General features: G+C 36.0%; 1 protein-coding gene across 1 annotated transcript in view; it reads left to right on the forward strand.

The window, feature by feature from the left end:
- Positions 1-18,525, forward strand: part of LOC140151676 (uncharacterized) — a 96,924-nt gene that overhangs the window by 62,181 nt on the left and 16,218 nt on the right. The window contains 25 exon segments of the mRNA XM_072174015.1: positions 144-257; positions 533-655; positions 1,021-1,143; positions 2,214-2,333; positions 3,090-3,209; positions 3,779-3,901; positions 4,672-4,794; positions 5,289-5,417; positions 5,919-6,047; positions 6,315-6,449; positions 7,195-7,317; positions 7,772-7,894; positions 8,691-8,816; positions 9,206-9,331; positions 9,563-9,688; positions 10,039-10,419; positions 11,440-11,562; positions 12,646-12,768; positions 14,069-14,191; positions 14,973-15,095; positions 15,732-15,860; positions 16,668-16,793; positions 17,355-17,477; positions 17,909-18,034; positions 18,157-18,285. Coding sequence (XP_072030116.1) covers positions 144-257; positions 533-655; positions 1,021-1,143; positions 2,214-2,333; positions 3,090-3,209; positions 3,779-3,901; positions 4,672-4,794; positions 5,289-5,417; positions 5,919-6,047; positions 6,315-6,449; positions 7,195-7,317; positions 7,772-7,894; positions 8,691-8,816; positions 9,206-9,331; positions 9,563-9,688; positions 10,039-10,419; positions 11,440-11,562; positions 12,646-12,768; positions 14,069-14,191; positions 14,973-15,095; positions 15,732-15,860; positions 16,668-16,793; positions 17,355-17,477; positions 17,909-18,034; positions 18,157-18,285 — 3,369 coding nt within the window.

The following is an 18,525-nucleotide window of genomic DNA, read 5'->3' on the forward strand; positions in this document are numbered from 1 at the left end:
AGTTGAACATCTGTAAATCCTGTATAATTCGCCAAAATTCAGAAAGTGAAGATCAATTTACACATAGAAAACATATTTGATTAAGCTGAGACTCCAGGTTCATTCCTTAGTCCAACAGTATTAATTTATACTTTTTTTTATAGCTGTTGATGCATGTGATTCATCGCCATGTCGTAATGGAGGAATTTGCAACAATCAATGCACATTCTATACTTGTGAATGTCCAGCATGCTATACCGGACCTACATGTGAAATATGTGAGTATATATTATTATTATTTATTATTATTATCATTATTATTTACACATTTATAGCCCAAGAATGACCTGCTAAAATTACATATAAATGTATTCGGTACATATTTTTTATGATGATATCATTGAATTAAACCACCCATCAAAGAAAGGGAAAATGCCATTGAATTACATGATCAAAGTATTTTATTTGCCTGTTTTTTGTCACCACATGGTATTTTTGTTGTTGGTATTCCACCAGGATCAACATTACATCTCTCTTATGTTTTATTATATAGTTGTTGGTGCATGTTCCAGTAGTCCTTGTCAGAATGGTGCAGCTTGTACTAGTGTCCCTGGGTCATGTACAGAATTTAGCTGTGCATGCCCTGAATGCTGGACTGGGCACACTTGTGATTTACGTAAGTGAATATATTGTTTATTACTGACTCTCTGAATTACTCATCCGATTTATTATTACTATCATGTTATTTCAGACATTACTTACTTACTGATAATACAATTTCAGCATTGTTTGTCATTGTGGTTGCATGACCATTTTAAACCAGAAATGAATGAACAAAGAAAGAAGCAAATGAAAAAATTCCTCATGTATGTTATATTTATGCGGTGATATAATTTATATGTAGTTACTGTCAAGTTTTATGTATGTTCAGTTTCATTTAAAATTATATCATACATGAAGTTTCGCTTTTTTCGTTTGATTGATTGATTGATACATTGCTTGATTTATATACTGATTGATTGTTTGATTGATTTGTTATAGCATTCGAACCTTGCATGCCTAACCCTTGTCAACAAAATGGTGCATGCTTCCAGTCCTCAGAAAGCTGTATAGACCATACCTGTCTTTGTGCATCATGTCGAGGTGGTAATAGCTGTGAAATAGGTGAGCATTACACTTGTGCCATGTATTTGGGGGATGTTTTCAACCTTTGTGTTGCATGTAGACCTCATTTTTGCTGATTATAGGCCAGCTCCTGATTAAGTTAATAGTTATTCAAGCAATATAAGGATTTGTGAAGTAGCATTAACTTTGTTGTGAATGAATGATTTGAAAGCCCCTGCGTCAAGTGCGTGTTCTGGAATGTACATAAAGGCAGGTGGTGGCCGCATTGCATTCTCTAAATTCAGTAAATTTTCATTGTCAACCGTGTAATTGAATGGGATTATTTTGAAATTTTAAAACGCTTGAAATATCACAAACAAATAGGCCTATGTTGATAAATAATATAAATACAAGCTAAAACCGTTGGGGTTTGATAATGAGCCCCACAAAACTAACCGATTATATTGGAAAATGCCATACGGCCGGGCGGTTTCACAAGTTGCCAGCTCAATCATGTCATCCGACGCCTGCATAAAGGAGGAGACACACCCGCTCATATGCAATGGAAATATTGTGATCACACTTATGTTTGTGTGTGGGTACGCATATGTGTTTGCCGGGAAACGTGGACGTTTTTTATGAAACTTTACTTTCCAACCGTGGTCATCGCTGCAAATGAGGACTGTCCCCATTTTGCAAGATGTGTAATTGATTGCAAACAGCCTAAAAATGCCTATGAGAGAGTGTCCCATATTGTTGATTTAAAAATCAGTCCCCAGTTGATTAGGATAAAATGCAAAAAAAGTGTGTATAATTTGTGTAAAATGGGTCAATATCCCCGATCAGGCACAGAAAATCAGGAAAAATATGTCCGCATTTTGATAGTTAAGGTCTCCGTTTACCAGCAAATACCTGTAGGGGTGTGGGTGTGACTGTGTGTTGGGCACCAAATGGGAGTATGCTGAATGGGGGTAAGCTGAGTAAGCTTTGTCTTTAATTAAGAAACATTTCTTTTTGTGATATTTCATCTTTGGTGAGTTTTCATTAGACCCTATCTTAAATAATGACTCTTGAATCTACTTAAAGTAACACTTAGAGCTGATACATTTCTCTCATTTATTCCTGTACAGATTTGAACCCTTGCTTGTCAAACCCATGTCAAAATGAGGCCCTATGTCAACCAGATAGCAACTGTGATTCATACTCATGTATATGTAAACCATGCTCAACAGGATTTCATTGTGAAACTAGTAAGTAACTTAACTTAAACTTAACTTTAATGTATTCATAAAGCACCATCTATCTAGGCAGTTTAATCCGAGGCACTATACAAAACAAACAAAAACGACATAAGAAAATAAAAACATGAACAATACCTGAAACTGACAAGAAGCATATTTAGCATAAATGCACTTTAAATAATTGGAACATTATGTGAAATTTAAAGCATATGGAAAAATAACTTTAAAAAATACATTAAATATCATATGTAGATTGGAACAAAAATGTTTTGAAATGATTCTTAAAAACATCAAGCGATGCACAACATCGAACGTCCATAGGGAAAGTGTTCCAAAGTTTTGGTGCACATGAAGAGAACGCTCTATCACCATACAAGGAAGATGTGTTTTGTGTTGAATGGAGAAGTTTATCTGACGATCTCAGAGTCGGTATTGACACATACGGCGTAAGAAGTTGGTTTATATAAGAAGGTGCAAGTCCATGTAGGTAATTGGGTAACTTCCATTTGAAATAACTCATTCGAAATACTCATTCCAGTGGTGGAAGATATAGGTAAAGCCATATACAAGGGGGAGTATGGGTTTCAATATAATCAACCCTAGCCAATTCCATTTGAAAAACATTCTCCCTTTCTTGAAGACTTTTTATAGCTTCCACAGGGGTAGTGTGGATAACAAATGGAATGGCCCATTACCTGTACACAAATGTAATAGGAAGTTCCGCTCACATTTTAAATTGAATCTTGTATACTTTTACTTTGTCAGATACAGACCCATGTGCCGCTGGAGTATGTCAAAATGGAGGATCATGTTTCAAGGACACATCCTGCACACAGTTCTCGTGTGTTTGTGACCAGTGCTTCCAGGGAGACACTTGTGCAGAACGTAAGATCTCACTTCTTATATTTTTTTAAATTTCATGAAGAATTTCACCATAATTTTTTGGTCTTGTTGCAACAAATGATGTTTTGGAAAACTACTTGTGAATTATGTAATGTAGCTGTGTTAAATAGTTTATGTAAGTGGACTCATGATAAGAAGATCTGTTGATATCCGAAGTTGTGGCATGATAGCAGCATTCCAGTAAAAACTGAAAAAGTGTCTGTGTAATGTAAGTGGACTCATGATAAGAAGATCTGTTGATATCCGAAGTTGTGGCATGATAGCAGCATTCCAGTAAAAACTGAAAAAGTGTCTGTGGTAAAGCTAATAAAACTCAAACGTGTCCACAGCAAGAATAATAAAACTCAAATGTGTACATTTCTGTCCATATTTGAAGGTGTTTACAGTTATGTGTGGCGGTGTACTTATCTGTGTATGTAAATATTAACATACTTCTATAACCTTTATTAAATCAAAATGTCTTGCCAGTGTGGTAATTGCGTACCATTTTTATTCGTAATTCTGAGGGCGGTATTCCTAATCTTAATCGGTTTGTTTTAATTTGCTACTAGGTGTTAATCCATGCTTACCTAATCCGTGTCGTAATAATGGACTATGTATACCTGATCCTGATGATTGCACCAGCTATCAGTGCCAATGTACAACATGTTTTACTGGACCAGAATGCATAATACGTAAGTATATAAGAAGATTTTGTTTACAAAATATGTTATCTTGTACTTTAATATATATATAATGCTAGGAAGCAACATTGATGATTCAAGCAAATCTACTGACTTTTTCTGTTGTGTCCTTACACTAAACTCTGTTCACTCGCTGTTGTACACATCTCTGGGCTGTATTTGTACTGGGCAAGGTCTGCCATTGTGCAAAGTTGCTTAAGCAAGGGGCAATGCAATAGGTGTTGCATTGTCTGGGGTTCATTGCTGCAATCGCAGGTGGTTGATCCCTTTATTCGCCAGCGAAGTGGTTACATAACTCCTTGGTAACTGGATCATGCACCTTTTGAAATTGGTAGTACATGCCATAGACTTTGTGTTGCGATCATTTCGATCGTGGTACAGAACTCAAAAACGTGATCCAGTTGACATAGTGATAATCGGATTACATGTAACACTTCACTGGCAAATTATCCTCATTTTCTCATTGAGATCTTTGACCGACATATTCTAGTTCGCAGCTGGTTAAGACATTTTCAGCTTTGCCATGGTTCTTAAGCTACAGGTGTTAGCTTAAGTCTTCTGCTGAAGATGTTGAGATTCCAGCAAGTCTCTCAATCTACATATCCTGGCAGGCAATCTGTTGGGATTGTGGACAGTGAACAAGTAACTATAAGAACAATTTTGTCACATTACTACACACATGGCATGCACACCCTTTTGACACCTTGGATAGTGCAATCTTAGCCACAAGTAGACAATTTCACTGTCATTTTCTTTTTCAGCCAATAACCCATGTGGAACCAACCCATGTCGGAATGGAGCTGTATGTCACAGGAGTAATGACGATTGTACCAACTTCGTTTGTGCTTGCCCATCTTGCTTCACCGGGGAAATATGTGATATGAGTAAGTAAATGGAATAAAAATGTACAGGGTTTTGTCTAGAATGCGGTGAAGGCCAACTTCTTTTCCAATTACAGTCCAACCTCTCTTATCCGGACCTCTTATATGGATCTCTCTGTTATCCGCATGTTTTTGATGATTTAACACCGTAATTCCATGCTCTGAATGCTTAGAATGACATATCTATGTTGCATAAAGTACTCTAAAGCCATCTTTTAGTGTTATTACCCCATGTTAAAACAATATTTTGTTGTCACAATTTCAGTTTTTGGGACAGCCAATGCAGAATTGCATGTAATTCACTTATCTGGATTTTTCACTTATCCGGACAATGCTTGGTCCCATCATGGCTGGATAAAAGAGGTTGGACTGTACTAAAAAATGCATTTTTTTTTAAATAGGAGGATGATGAGCCAATAGAATTGTTCACAAATGTATTGTATGTTTCATTTGTTATCTACTGTTATATATAATTTGATGTTATTTTTATATTGCAGTTATTGATCCGTGCGGTAGTAACCCATGCGTTAATGGTGGCACTTGTATTACAATAAACATCCCAGGACAGTGTCCAAGATTCAGGTGTACATGTCATGAATGCTTTACTGGCACAACTTGTGGAACATGTAAGTAGATTTCAGTATTAGAAGAAAGACTCCTTGGGTGTTTCACTTTAAACAGCACCAAATGGAAAAAAATGGCATTTGCAAATCATATCAAAAAATTGTTTGATAGAAACTATGTTATGATGAAATTTGTCGAAGGACGTAGCATGAAATAGTACAATTGTAGGAAGGATGCACAGCCAGAACAAAATTTAATTGACAAACATTTTAACAAGCATTTAACTTTCATTTCAGTGAATTCACAGTTTTCATCCTAATTGTGTTTGAATATTTTTTATGGAGTTATGAAATTATGCCAAACTATTGGACTTTAAAGCTTAAAAGGAGCACAAATATTAGAAATATCAATACTTCTGTCTGAGGCCCATCCCTGACAGCAAGTTTAGATCTAAGCTAGCTCATGATTGTAAAAAAAAGTGAAGCTTTAATGGATATTGTCCCCTTTTTCCTGTTATTTTGTTTGTACACATCTGAACTATGAGCTTTATTTTTATGTTTTAGTTGTGAATCAATGCAGCACTGTTCCTTGTCTGAATGGTGGCGTATGTCAGCCTGAGTTTGTTGGAGCAATATGCCCATTGCCAAAATGTAGCTGTACTGGATGCTGGACTGGAGACGACTGTGCTATATGTAAGTGAAGAAATATTGGTATTTGTTTGCCTGTCATCAGTGCAATATCAGTTTATAATTTTGTAAACTCTTGCAGGATGTTATATGCGGCTGATTGAATCAGGGTTTTAACATTGGCATCTTAATTGCCTGAATAAGCATTGCCACACAAAGAAAATTATAATATCATTGTTAGAAGGTGTGGGTGTGTGTTTTTTGTACATAATATTATATTACATTTCTATATGGTTTGATAACAAGCATTGTTTCCCTGTATTTTGTTTTCAGCTCTTGACCCATGCCAGAGCAATCCATGCTACAATGATGGTCAATGCTCAGAGATAGTGAGCCAACAACCTGATGTGTGCAGTATTTACCAGTGCAATTGTCCACCATGCTATGAAGGAGCAAATTGTCTTACATGTAAGTACTATGCCACCAGATACATTGCTGTGTAGTTTTCATATGCTAATATTTTGTGTTGAATTTTCATTGCAAATGTTATTTGTTTTTTAATTTTTTTGTGGATTTGATCAATTTGAGCTAATGTGTAGTTAAAAGTGTACATTAATCATACCTCTTGTCACTTCCTCTCTTGATTAATTTAAAAGGGCATTTTGTGATCCACTGCATCATCCCCTCCACTTTTCTCAAAAAAAGTTGAGATTTTTATAACACTGGAAACCTCTGGCTACATAATGTTTATGTAAAAAAAATTTCTTGCAAATTAATTCGTTTGGCAAAGATATCGTGAAATTTGAATTTTGTTCTGGTGCACCAGAACGAAATTACAACATGTTGTCTATGGATATGATGGAGCAGTGTAATACACATAATCATGCATAACTCGCAAACGCAAAATCGGAACCAAGTGAAATTTGGGAATAAGCTTTTTTTGTGGATATCTACTGAAAAATGTCATAAAAAGAGGATGCTAGGATCACGAAATACTCCTTTAACAAGTTATAATAAATTTAAGTCTTCATTTGATAAAGATTTTATCCTACGATTTAAAAAAATCTTGACAACATTTAGAAACTACATTGTAATGACAGTAACCATGCATTGTACATAGGTTTGTTGGTACTTTGTTCTGCATATTGTATTTTTAGTTCTGATTTTATGTAGCCTGTACACACTACACTTAATCTTCAATTTTGTCTTTCAGTGGTGAATCCATGTAACCCAAGTCCATGTATCAATGGCGGAACATGCGCACAGAGTGACTCTGATTGTACAGATGCTATATGTCTATGTCCTACATGCTATACTGGCCAGTATTGTCAAGAATGTAAGTGTCATATATTAACTGTATCACAAGATTATACAATCCATGGAATTAAATCAGTTTTGGAGCATCATCACTTTATCGGTTTATAATGATAGAAAATGATAACCAGTTTTATGCAAAAAGTAGCATCTATTATAGCTTATTGAATTGATTTCATCTGTAAGATAAAGATACTTCAAATTTAAAATGCCTTGTATCAGGTCTGAATGTAATATATGGCAGTCTGATCTCAGTTCTTAAACAGATGAAAACCAGCTGAAAGTACCAGCACAAAGCATCGCTGAGATATATCAGAATTATTCTATTGCGCATGTCACTGGTTGTCACAGCACTTAAGATTGTGATTGTTTTCTAGTGGCTTTGTATTGCAAAAAAGTAGGATAAAACAGAATAGATAAGCCTTTAACTGATAATTGCAGCTTTAATATTATTTTCAATGTGTGTTTGTTATTAGACTCTAATGCATGTGACAGCGACCCATGTCGTAATGGTGGAATGTGCCAGGCCAATCCAAACTCATGTGGAGAGTTTTCATGTTTGTGTACTGAATGCTTTACTGGAACAAGATGTGAAACAGGTTAGTAATGATTTAACTAGGTTTAACATCACTTAAGCAGGATTTGGTAAATGCTGAATGCTTTACAGGGCCAAGATGTGAAACAGGTTAGTAATAATATCAGAGACTAACTAGGTTTAACCCTAACACCAAACCCTGCTTTTTGATCTCGGAAGTTAAAGAAGATACGAAAAAGGAGAGAAGATGAACAAAGAAGTCACTTGGCACCCCAGGGATTTGAACCTTTGAATCCCCACCCCCCGCATGCCAAGCACACAATCACGGACCGGAAGCTACACGGGTAACGCTGCCCTGGGCAGCAATTCCGTGAGCATTTAACACTTAGGGTGATTGCGTCATCGCAGACCCTGGGATTCATGCATGCATAGTGGTTTTCATCGTGGTATTTTATGGTATTTATGGGTGTTAGGGTTAATATCACTTATGCAGGGTTTGGTAAATGCTAAATGCTTTAATTGACCAAGATGTGAATCAGGTTAATAATAATATCAGAGTTTGTTATATTTGCTGGATATGCTTTATTCCATAAAAACAATCTGGACTCAGAAACAGTAATAATCTAAACAATACAGTGAAGCAGTTTTCTTAAAAACTGGAGTGAATTGAAACAACATATTTAGCTATTTCAGGTTGTTAATATTACTTTTGGTGTGTATCAGGTCAGCAACATGTAGTTATTTCAATGTGGTTTTATTCACAAACCATGTTAACTCTATAATTAATAATCTCTGCCTGGTGAGTTAATTCTTGCAGGTTTAATTTGTACCTAAACTGGTTTACTTTATTTTAATCCTAGTAATTCAACCATGTGAACCTAACCCTTGTGAAAATGGAGGAGCCTGTTTTGCACCTGGAGGTTCTTGTCTTGATGCACATGTGTGCAACTGTCCTTCATGTTACACTGGAAGCAACTGTGAGACACGTAAGTATCTATTCTTAAGGTTGGTCTTAACCCTGGAATTATGGAAACTTTTGGGCCTAAATTGTTGGTCTAAAGTATATAAAATTATACATATTTAGAATGGCAAAGACTTGGTAAATTCATCTGTAAGGTCAAATTTGGGCCAAGATGCTAATTCGCTCTAGATTTGGCCTGCTTTGTTTTATTTTGTAGTGGTTCAGCTTCTTTCAGTCCTACTTTTGTGTGTTTTTATTGTCAACATTGCTATTCCATATTCAAACTGGAAGCTAAAAAGAAGGGTGATTTATCTGATTCAAAATATTATGTGCATGTTTGTAGTGTTACTTGGTTTCTGACCACTGTGTTTTTACCAATGTTACCAATCTTTCAAATATTGTTTATCTTTTCAGCTGTGAATCCATGCTTAGTAAATCCCTGTTCTAATAATGGCCGATGTCTAGTGGAAGTAGGAGGATGTTCAGCTGTATGCCAATGTGATACCAACACTTGTTTCACTGGACCTTTTTGCACGATACGTAAGTTAACATGCAGATCTTTTATGTTATCAGAAACAGTAGTGTTGGGTGTATCAGTTTAAAAAAAAAGGGGGGCGGGCATAATGGAAACATTTTCCAAAGTGTGTATCATTTTGGTCCTTATGCTTAGTGAGGTATAGGCCTACAAATGTGAATTTCTAGTAGTGTGAATATCCTTGGGATATCTCTTGTAACTCAAATTGATCAATTCAATCCCTGATTTTATTGCAGCCATCAATCCATGCGCAGGGAATCCATGTCGGAATGGAGGCGTCTGTCAACGTGACTTTGCCCAGGGCTGCTTTGCTTATACCTGTCAGTGTAGTGAATGTTGGCAGGGAGAAGATTGTTCAGAACGTAAGTCAATTTCCAGTGTATAATGAATCACTTATAGTGTCAATTTGATTTGAATCAAGTTTCTTTAGATTCATCTATCTGTACAGCAAGTCATGGCAAACGCAGAAGCAGAAGATTATTTAGCTTGGAGACGATTTTTTGATGTTGTGATGGCCAAAATGAAAGAACTTCTTTGTTTTCAATTCCTACATTAAGAGAGCTTAATTTCAGAATTGTAGCATAGCTGTCAGAATGATAGCAATATTACCATGTATCATCACTGCAAAATGAAGAGGTTTTGGGCAATTGAGCCATATCTCATTGTTCATTGAAATGCTAATTTGTTGTATTTCTCTTTATTTTATTTCTAGCCAAATCCCCATGTATTCCAAACCCTTGTTATTACGGTGGTGTATGCAGGCCTGATACTAATGGTGGATCATGCAACGATTTCATCTGTGATTGTCCAGGCTGCTTTACTGGTGATAGATGTGAGACTGTCATCTCCCAACAACCATGTAGCTCTAATCCATGTCGCAATGGAGGAGTTTGTAACATTGGTGCTGATGGGTGTTCCTATACCTGCAGCTGCCCTGCTTGTTATACAGGTGTAAACTGTCAGATTCTTATTAATGATCCATGTATAGGCAGCCCGTGTGCCAATGGTGGGTCATGTCAACCTGCTGGTACTAATTGCTTCAGTCATGAGTGTGTATGTACAGACTGCTGGGCTGGACCTGCTTGTACTATACGTAAGTTCATATCCCACCTCACCTCACCTCATCAGTCTATTTCACCACTGCTGTGTCCCACTGCTGTTCTTTCCAAGTTGGTGTTTCCATATTGGCTGTGATGTCATCTCTCCATCATCTTTTCTGTCTTCCTCTCCTCTTTTTCTGGTACTTGGTTGCCGTCCTCTTAGTCCTTTGGTCTATCTGTTGTCTTGTGTTCTTAAGTCCTGTCCATCTTCATTTCATTTCTTTAACCTTCTTTAAAATGTCTTAGATTTCAATTGTCTTATTTTGATGTGTCTAACTTTGTGTCACATAGTGAGAGATGTAGCATTTTCCTTTCCATAGCTTTCTGGATTGGTATCAATTTCTGGTCTTATCCTTTGTTGTCCCATATCTCTGCTCCATAGGTCATGTATTCTTGTAGTCTCTTGGTCTATCTGTAGTCTTGTGTTCTTACGTCCTGTCCATCACCATTTTATTTCTTTAACCTTCTCTAAAATGTCTTTGACTAGAGTTATATGTCTTATTTTGATGTGTCTAACTTTGTGTCACATAGTGAGAATGTAGCATTTTTCTTTCCATATCCCTCTGGGCTGTTACATGTATTAATTTTTGTTCCATATCCTTTGTTGTTGACCATGTCTCTACCCCATAGATCATAGATATGGGTGTTAACTCTAAAAGTTTGAAAATTATGTTTTTCGGTTTGTGAATCTGAATTCTTCATTTGATAACATAATCTATGTTGATTTAGTAATGCTACTATAGAAAAATGATTAAATTTGTGTATATCATGGAACATTCAACTACGCTTGTTACTCCGCGACTAATCATGCTAATACACGAGCATACAACACGCGCTACTGAGCCTACTCTACGCGGCCATATATGCGAGGTTATCTGCGTACAACAGCTTACTACGTACAGCCACGCAAAGATTATGTTCCACGATGTACACAAATTAAGTAATTTTTCTATTGTCTTATTTTTAAAAATTTGTTAATTTTCTTTTTATTTATGTATTGATTGTGTTGACAGCTGTTGATTCCTGCAACCCTAACCCATGTTTCTATGGTGGTACATGTACTCCTCATCAAGGGTCTTGTACAGATGTCACCTGCCAATGCCAGCCATGCTACACAGGCAACAGGTGCCAAACTGGTAGGTTATAGTTTACGGTGTGCTTATGACATCATCAACTTATAAAAAGTGTTTGCTGGAACTCATGACAGTGACATCAACCATTGATTTTATGTGTGAAATTTGATCAACATAAGTTTTTTTGCAGAAATTCTGGGGTGTGGCATCCATAAAATTTAAAAAGAACAGAAAGAGAGAAAGAAAAAAGAACACATCTACATTCAATTCCATGGTAAAATTGGGATGACACAACTTTCTGTAAAAATATTAAGATTGATTCAGTTTCACACACAACATCTATGGATCACTTCCAGCATTTGGAGCAATTTCTTTCAAATATATTGCACAAATATGCTTGCTTAAAAAACATGCACCTCCCTGGTTTTATTTACTTTGTGGGTTTTTTGCATAATTGGGAGATATTGGGTCACACTTGCCCTGATTTAATTTTGACCATAAGCATTGATTTTAAACGGTACTAACAGTATCATTGCAAAAAGGGATGTACAGTCATTCATTTAAGCACCCAAAACGTAAGACCAACTTATTGATATTTTGAAAGAAAATAAAAGTTAACAAGAGCACCTTCTAAAAATGGATGTGTGTCATTTATCCATCATGTGTTTAGTTTAAGTTTGTCAGCATACACAGGCATATTTTTGTTTTTTCTTGATATTGTTCTCCTTTCTCCTTGAATTAAACTTTTGAACCCTTGGCGTGAACAGCTCTGAGCTTTGGTTTTCATTTATGGATGTCAAAAGAATTTAATTCCATTTTACTGGTAAATTTAATTCCATTTTAATGGTAAAATGACTGTATATCACTTTAATTCAGCTTTTTGTGCTTAAAAAATTTATGCTAACAAAACTCGTTGGTACTAGGTAACATAAAAACAAAATAATGGGGGACATCATATTTTTCATGTAGGGTTAAAATATAATTGAATAATTAATCAATTTTTTGCATTTATCATTTAATTTATGTATTTCAATCACAAAACTAATTATTCATTATGGTATTGGTATATTCATGGTGTTTTGCTTTCTAATTTTGCTGATATAATAATTATATTATTTGCTTGGATTTTCTTGCTGCTATGAACAGTGGTGACCCTTGACCCTTGCAGTTTAAACCCATGTCAAAATGGTGGTCAGTGCACAGCTGGAGCAGGGTGTACATTTGTTTGCCAATGTTCTACATGCTACATGGGAGAAAATTGCCAAATTGGTAAGTATAAGCAGCATGCTTGGACCAAAAAAAGGTTGTGGTCAGTCATATGGTGAGCTTGGGTTCCATTCAGTAATAAGTCACAAGATCAAACATTTGGCGGGTAATATTTTGTCTTTATTGGAGAAGCTCAGACTAAGCTCTTTTTGAAACACATCTGCACACATTTTTTTAATGAACAGATTGTGAGTAATAGTGAGGTAGAACCCAGTAGGCACCATTTACCTCTCTGAGTCCAAAATGTGAATTATCAAGCAATCATCGATTGCAACATGTCTGCTTCCTTATATATTTATTACCCTCCATCACTGGCATAGAAATATTAAGACATATTGCACAATTAAAATACAAATGAAATAGTTAGAAGCTCATCAATGCGTGAAGAATAAAATTTGAACCAGTGATTGACTAAGATGAACAGGTGCAAAGTCATCTCCTCACCAAAGCTGAAAAAGGGGGAGGGAGGAAAAGAAATGAATTTTATGACTGCCTACACCTAAAACCCTGAACAAAAGGGTGGAATGAAATAAGCATCATATTGCTAACAAGCCCTTTCCCCCGATCAATGTTGAATCCTGACATTTTGTTCATGTGGGCAGGGGAGGTATTGGGGTGAGGCTTATGTTTAGACTTGACACTAAAGAACGTGCCATTTCATCACTTTAAAAATAACGAAAATATGGCCATTACAAGGTGCACATTCTATTTTCCATTCCAACCTATTTTGTCTAGCATTGTAGATCATCTGCAAACAGTAACCTATAATCTTTTGCAGATTTCCTTTACAAATTAAGCGTACTGCTAACTACCCAGCATGTATTATTTTGCACAAAGTCCTAAATCCTATGCACACGCTTGATGTTGCGCACATATATACAATGCTTTAATGCAATATGTAAGTACAGACATCTCAAGATCAAAAACAGAAATAAATTTGGCCATGAAATCCTGAATCTGAGACTTTAATGAGTACAAAGATAAGATAAGATATGGGATTTTTCTTAAAACTTCCGTGGTCGTGCCTGTGCGTATCGCGTACACGAGCGTAAATGCAAAAGCAAAAAACAATCACGCTGATTGGCTGATCAACGACTTGACAACAAGCCGGCTGACACATTGGTCTTCGGCGCGGCGCGTAGTAGGCGACCTTGTCACTTCTACGCGATCGCAATTCATCAGCGCGTACCCGGACCACAGAAGTTTAAAAAAAAAAACTTTAGTAACTTTAAAGAAAGAATTGCAGTTTTAATTGATCTTAGAGAACCACATCATGTAACATAATAATTTGTTTTGCTTTTAGCAATTGGTGATCCATGTGGTTCAAGCCCATGTGGTAATGGAGGTGTGTGTATACCAACTGATAACTGTGAGGGATTTTTTTGTGGATGCCCGGATTGTTGGTCAGGACCTCGATGCTACATACGTAAGTATATGTCATGTATATTTAGTGTGGGTCACGTCTAAACCTAATGACACAACAGTTGAGTGCATGTATGCTGTGGTGTTTTTATTTGTTTACTGCATGCTGCAAGCATTATTGTTATTCAAAATGAAATCTTAGGAGTAAATGTGAAGCGATCTGCTCCATGTGGGCCAAAGGAGGCATTTTTGAAAATTGAGTTACTATAATTATTACCTTATACAAACATTAGACTATAGTCCATATGCTTTCCTCAAGGCAGTAAAGTAAAATCAAATTTTGTGATTTTCTAAAAAAACTGCTCTTTTTAGTAGTAATCTGTTATGCTAGTTCTTATAAATATATTCTTTTATATACTTATCATCATAAATATAATATCTAAATTACTGGCTCGAGGATGGCATATAGACTATATCATATACTGAAAACACCAAAGGTCAAGCATTCTTGGTTCTAAATTTCTAAAATTTTGTGATGTGTATTTTTGTAGGTATTTACTGCTTTTTTATTCTATATTTTTGCCTTTATCTCAATTTCAAATTTGCCGCCTTTGGCTCCCTATGGACCAGATCATGTCACAAATATAGTAAAGGGCAGGCTACAGAAGAAACATACATATGGGAGTGATTAGCCTTCCTGTAACAAAACCAAAACTAAGTAAATCACAGGGTACAGATGAGAATATCAGATTGGAGCTGTTGACCATTCTGAAGTAATTATACTGAGCAAGACATGAATTAGCAATACCAGTAACCACGAATATGTATATTTTTTTATCTTTCAGCTGTTGATCAATGTTCTCCTAACCCCTGTGAGTCGGGTGGTGCATGTATACCAACACCAGGGTCATGTACAGAATACACATGTCAATGTCCTGATTGCTATGAAGGAGATAAATGTCAAATTGGTATGTACAAAAAATTAATTAATTAGTATAGATTTAAAGAATAATGTTATCACAGATGAATCACCAATCACCTACACCATGTTTACATGATAATCATATGTCATATAAAGGTGGATATGCCAGGCATGATATTTGTGATGTGGTATGATAAAATGGATGGAAAGTTGCAAAATATGTGGAAAATTAAAATCGTCCTCTTTGAAACTCAAGCTTTAAATTGATACCAAACATGATACATTTTAGATTTTTAGAGGCAGAATGAAAATAATTTGTTGCTGGACGACGGCCTTTTTATCATTTTTATATTTCTGTCTAAACTGCCCATATCAAAAGCGACTTTCCACCCATTTTGGGGTGCCATGTCACATTGGAATGGGAACTTACATATTGATAATTGTAAATATATAGCAAACCCTTTTGTTCATTTGAAACAAAATGAAACTCCCCCAATATTCACATTGTTGCAAAAAAGAATTCATAAAAGGCACCAATATGAGTTCTTTATCACCACAGGTCTCATTATATAACTTCTAATTAAATTTGAGTTACATTACTACTTGGATGGAAAAAAACCCAAGTGAATCAAAAGAATGTTTTGTTATCAAATTTGATTTGATTTTGTTTATTGTTCACCAGAGCAAAACGCCTGTTCATCCAACGTTAACCCATGTCAAAATGGAGGACAGTGTAATATATGGCCAACAGACTGCAACAGAAAATCTTGTTCATGCCCACAATGTTGGGGTGGAGAATTCTGCACCATTAGTAAGTATAAATGAAGATTTCCTTCTCTTTCATAGACCCTTTTGTTTTTACAATTAGTTAAGACCAGGATACAGTTTATCCATTGCAGCAAATGTAAAAATAATTTAACAGTATCACTTTGCTGCTGTCAAGTAAAGTTACTCATTTGAGCAAAAAAATCAGATAATGATTGATTGACCAATTGGTTTATCCATTGATAGGTCCGTGGTCATTCAATTAATTAATGGATGGATTTTTTTATCTTCCATTAAGATTAGTAACTATTTTAAACTGTTGCGATTTGGTAGTTCACAGCATCTTGCGAATGGTAGTGAGCTTTGGCAAAAATTGCATTGATCATTTCTTAGCGAGCGTGTAGAAGAATTTATAAATCACCTTTTGAAGGTCCTGTGTTTCTTGAGTTACATTGTAAAGAGGGCTTAATCAACAACACTTTTGTAAAACGTACATAACTCATTAACAATAATAAATCAAGCAAGTTTTCAAAGTATATGATTTGTAGAATGAACTTTTGCAAACATCAAAGTGTTATTTGTCAATAATGTAATTATTGATTCAGATAATGAACATCAATTTTTGGTTGCTTCAACCAACAATACAGAGTGTACCCTTAACTCATTGGTTGATTGATTGGTTCTGGTTTCAAAGTTCAAAGTTTATTTGTTTTCCCTCAAAACACGAAAGGCAACTAACTGAAGGCTCTTCTTTGGTACAATCAGGGAGCCGATTCTATGATTGAATGATAAATTTATTTCTTAACTGATGCAATCAGGGAATGATTAAATGATTGATGTGTTGATATTACAGGGACCAATGCATGTGGCAACAGTCCATGTCTTAATGATGGTGTCTGTGTAGCACCTGATCCTGATAACTGCTACTTCTTCCAATGTCTCTGTGTTGGATGCTTTGAAGGATACAACTGTCAAATGTGTAAGTACATTGTCTAATATAGGCAACTTGTAGGGATGTAAGGGAACGATTGATTAAGTCCTGTCAATTTAACTAGTTTCATCTCATGTACACTACAAGATTGCTGTTGTGACCTCCTGCACAGGTACACCATTGCCAAGGTACTTGACTGGTACGCACAGAGTACCTCCACAGTATCAATGCTGCTATTGCACAGGACCTATCTGCAGTGGTACTGCACTGGTACTAGTCTGGTACTACCCCAGTACTGTATTGTACCCATGTACCTTAGCGTCCTGTACATGTACCTTGGCGTCATGTGATAGTGTAGCCGACGCAGGGAGCTGACCCCTGCCCCTCCCTGTCTATAAAGAAACCAGAAGTGGGTAGGCCATTTTAACCCCTCATTCCTCGACGAGACTAGTTTTGTTTATAGGACTTCATTGATTAAAAAAAAATTTAGGCTTTTTTAATTGAATGAAATTGTTTTAATTGAGATACCCTGCAGAAGAACATAATTTGTATAATTATCACTTAAACACTTATTCTTATATCATTGTGTCTTGATGTTGACTTTTCCAGCTACCAGTGCATGTGACAGCACCCCATGTGAGAATGGAGGTACATGTTACCTGTCAGCTGATAAGTGTGATCAGTATTCATGCGTCTGCCCTGAGTGCTTCAGTGGACCTCAATGTCAAATACGTAAGTGGATAACTTTTCTTATTTCTGGAGGTGGTGAACTGGTATGAGTGAGATTCCCCAATTCCCACTCCCATTATCCCCTTCTGGTATCAATGTTAAAGATGTCTTTTTTAGGCTATAAAAGTGTATGCAATTTCAGGATTTTTGCCCTTCAGTTTGAAATTCAGCACTTCCCATCCTGCATACCAGCTTTTTGTATCTTATAATTTTCAGCAACTTAAAAATAAATATTTTAGAGAACCTATGTCCATAGGTTCTATGAAGGTAAAATGAAAAGTGAAATTTAGGGTTCATTTTTGCTGATGGTATCATGTTAATTTTGCTTCGAATGTCAGTGGACATGCAATTTCTTTAGTTGGATTAATACAGTTTGTAATCTTTTCTAATTTATTAATATTCTCTATTTTATTATTTGTTAATGTTTACACCAGGTGAGGATGCCTGCTCAGGGGATCCATGTGAAAATGGTGGAGTTTGTGTTACATCAGGAACAGACTGTAGGAATTCATTCACATGCGAATGTACAGGATGTTGGACTGGCAATAAGTGTACTCAATGTAAGTGTCTTTACTTGTCTATAGTCTATAAGTTTATTAACAGTTCAACAAGAAAGCTTTTGTTTAATGGTGCTGTCAAAATTCAGGTCATTAAAGTATTGCATCTGTATATTTGTCTGTAGCAACCCGTGCCTGTGATGCATACGACCCATGTCAGAATGGCGCTACCTGTGTGGCTGGGACAGGAAGTGACTGTGATCAATACACGTGTCAATGTCAGCCATGTTGGACTGGACCACTCTGTGATCAATGTAAGTATGAGCTAGAGAATTACATTATATGCCTGGAATTCATTCACATGCAATGGAACCTATGCGTAAAAGATTGATTCTGAAACATCAATCATTAAGATATTTCATAGTCATTTTTAAAAAAATGCTCTCAGCATTAAAATTAATCCAAACTATACTTTAATACCAATCAGGTGGGAATTGTGAGGTTTTGTTACCACATTTGTGAATGTAGGCCTACCTTTCAACAGCCAAGCAACT

This window comes from Amphiura filiformis, chromosome 1 (assembly GCF_039555335.1).
Source record: "Amphiura filiformis chromosome 1, Afil_fr2py, whole genome shotgun sequence".
In the NCBI taxonomy this organism is placed as follows: Eukaryota; Metazoa; Echinodermata; class Ophiuroidea; order Amphilepidida; family Amphiuridae; genus Amphiura; species Amphiura filiformis.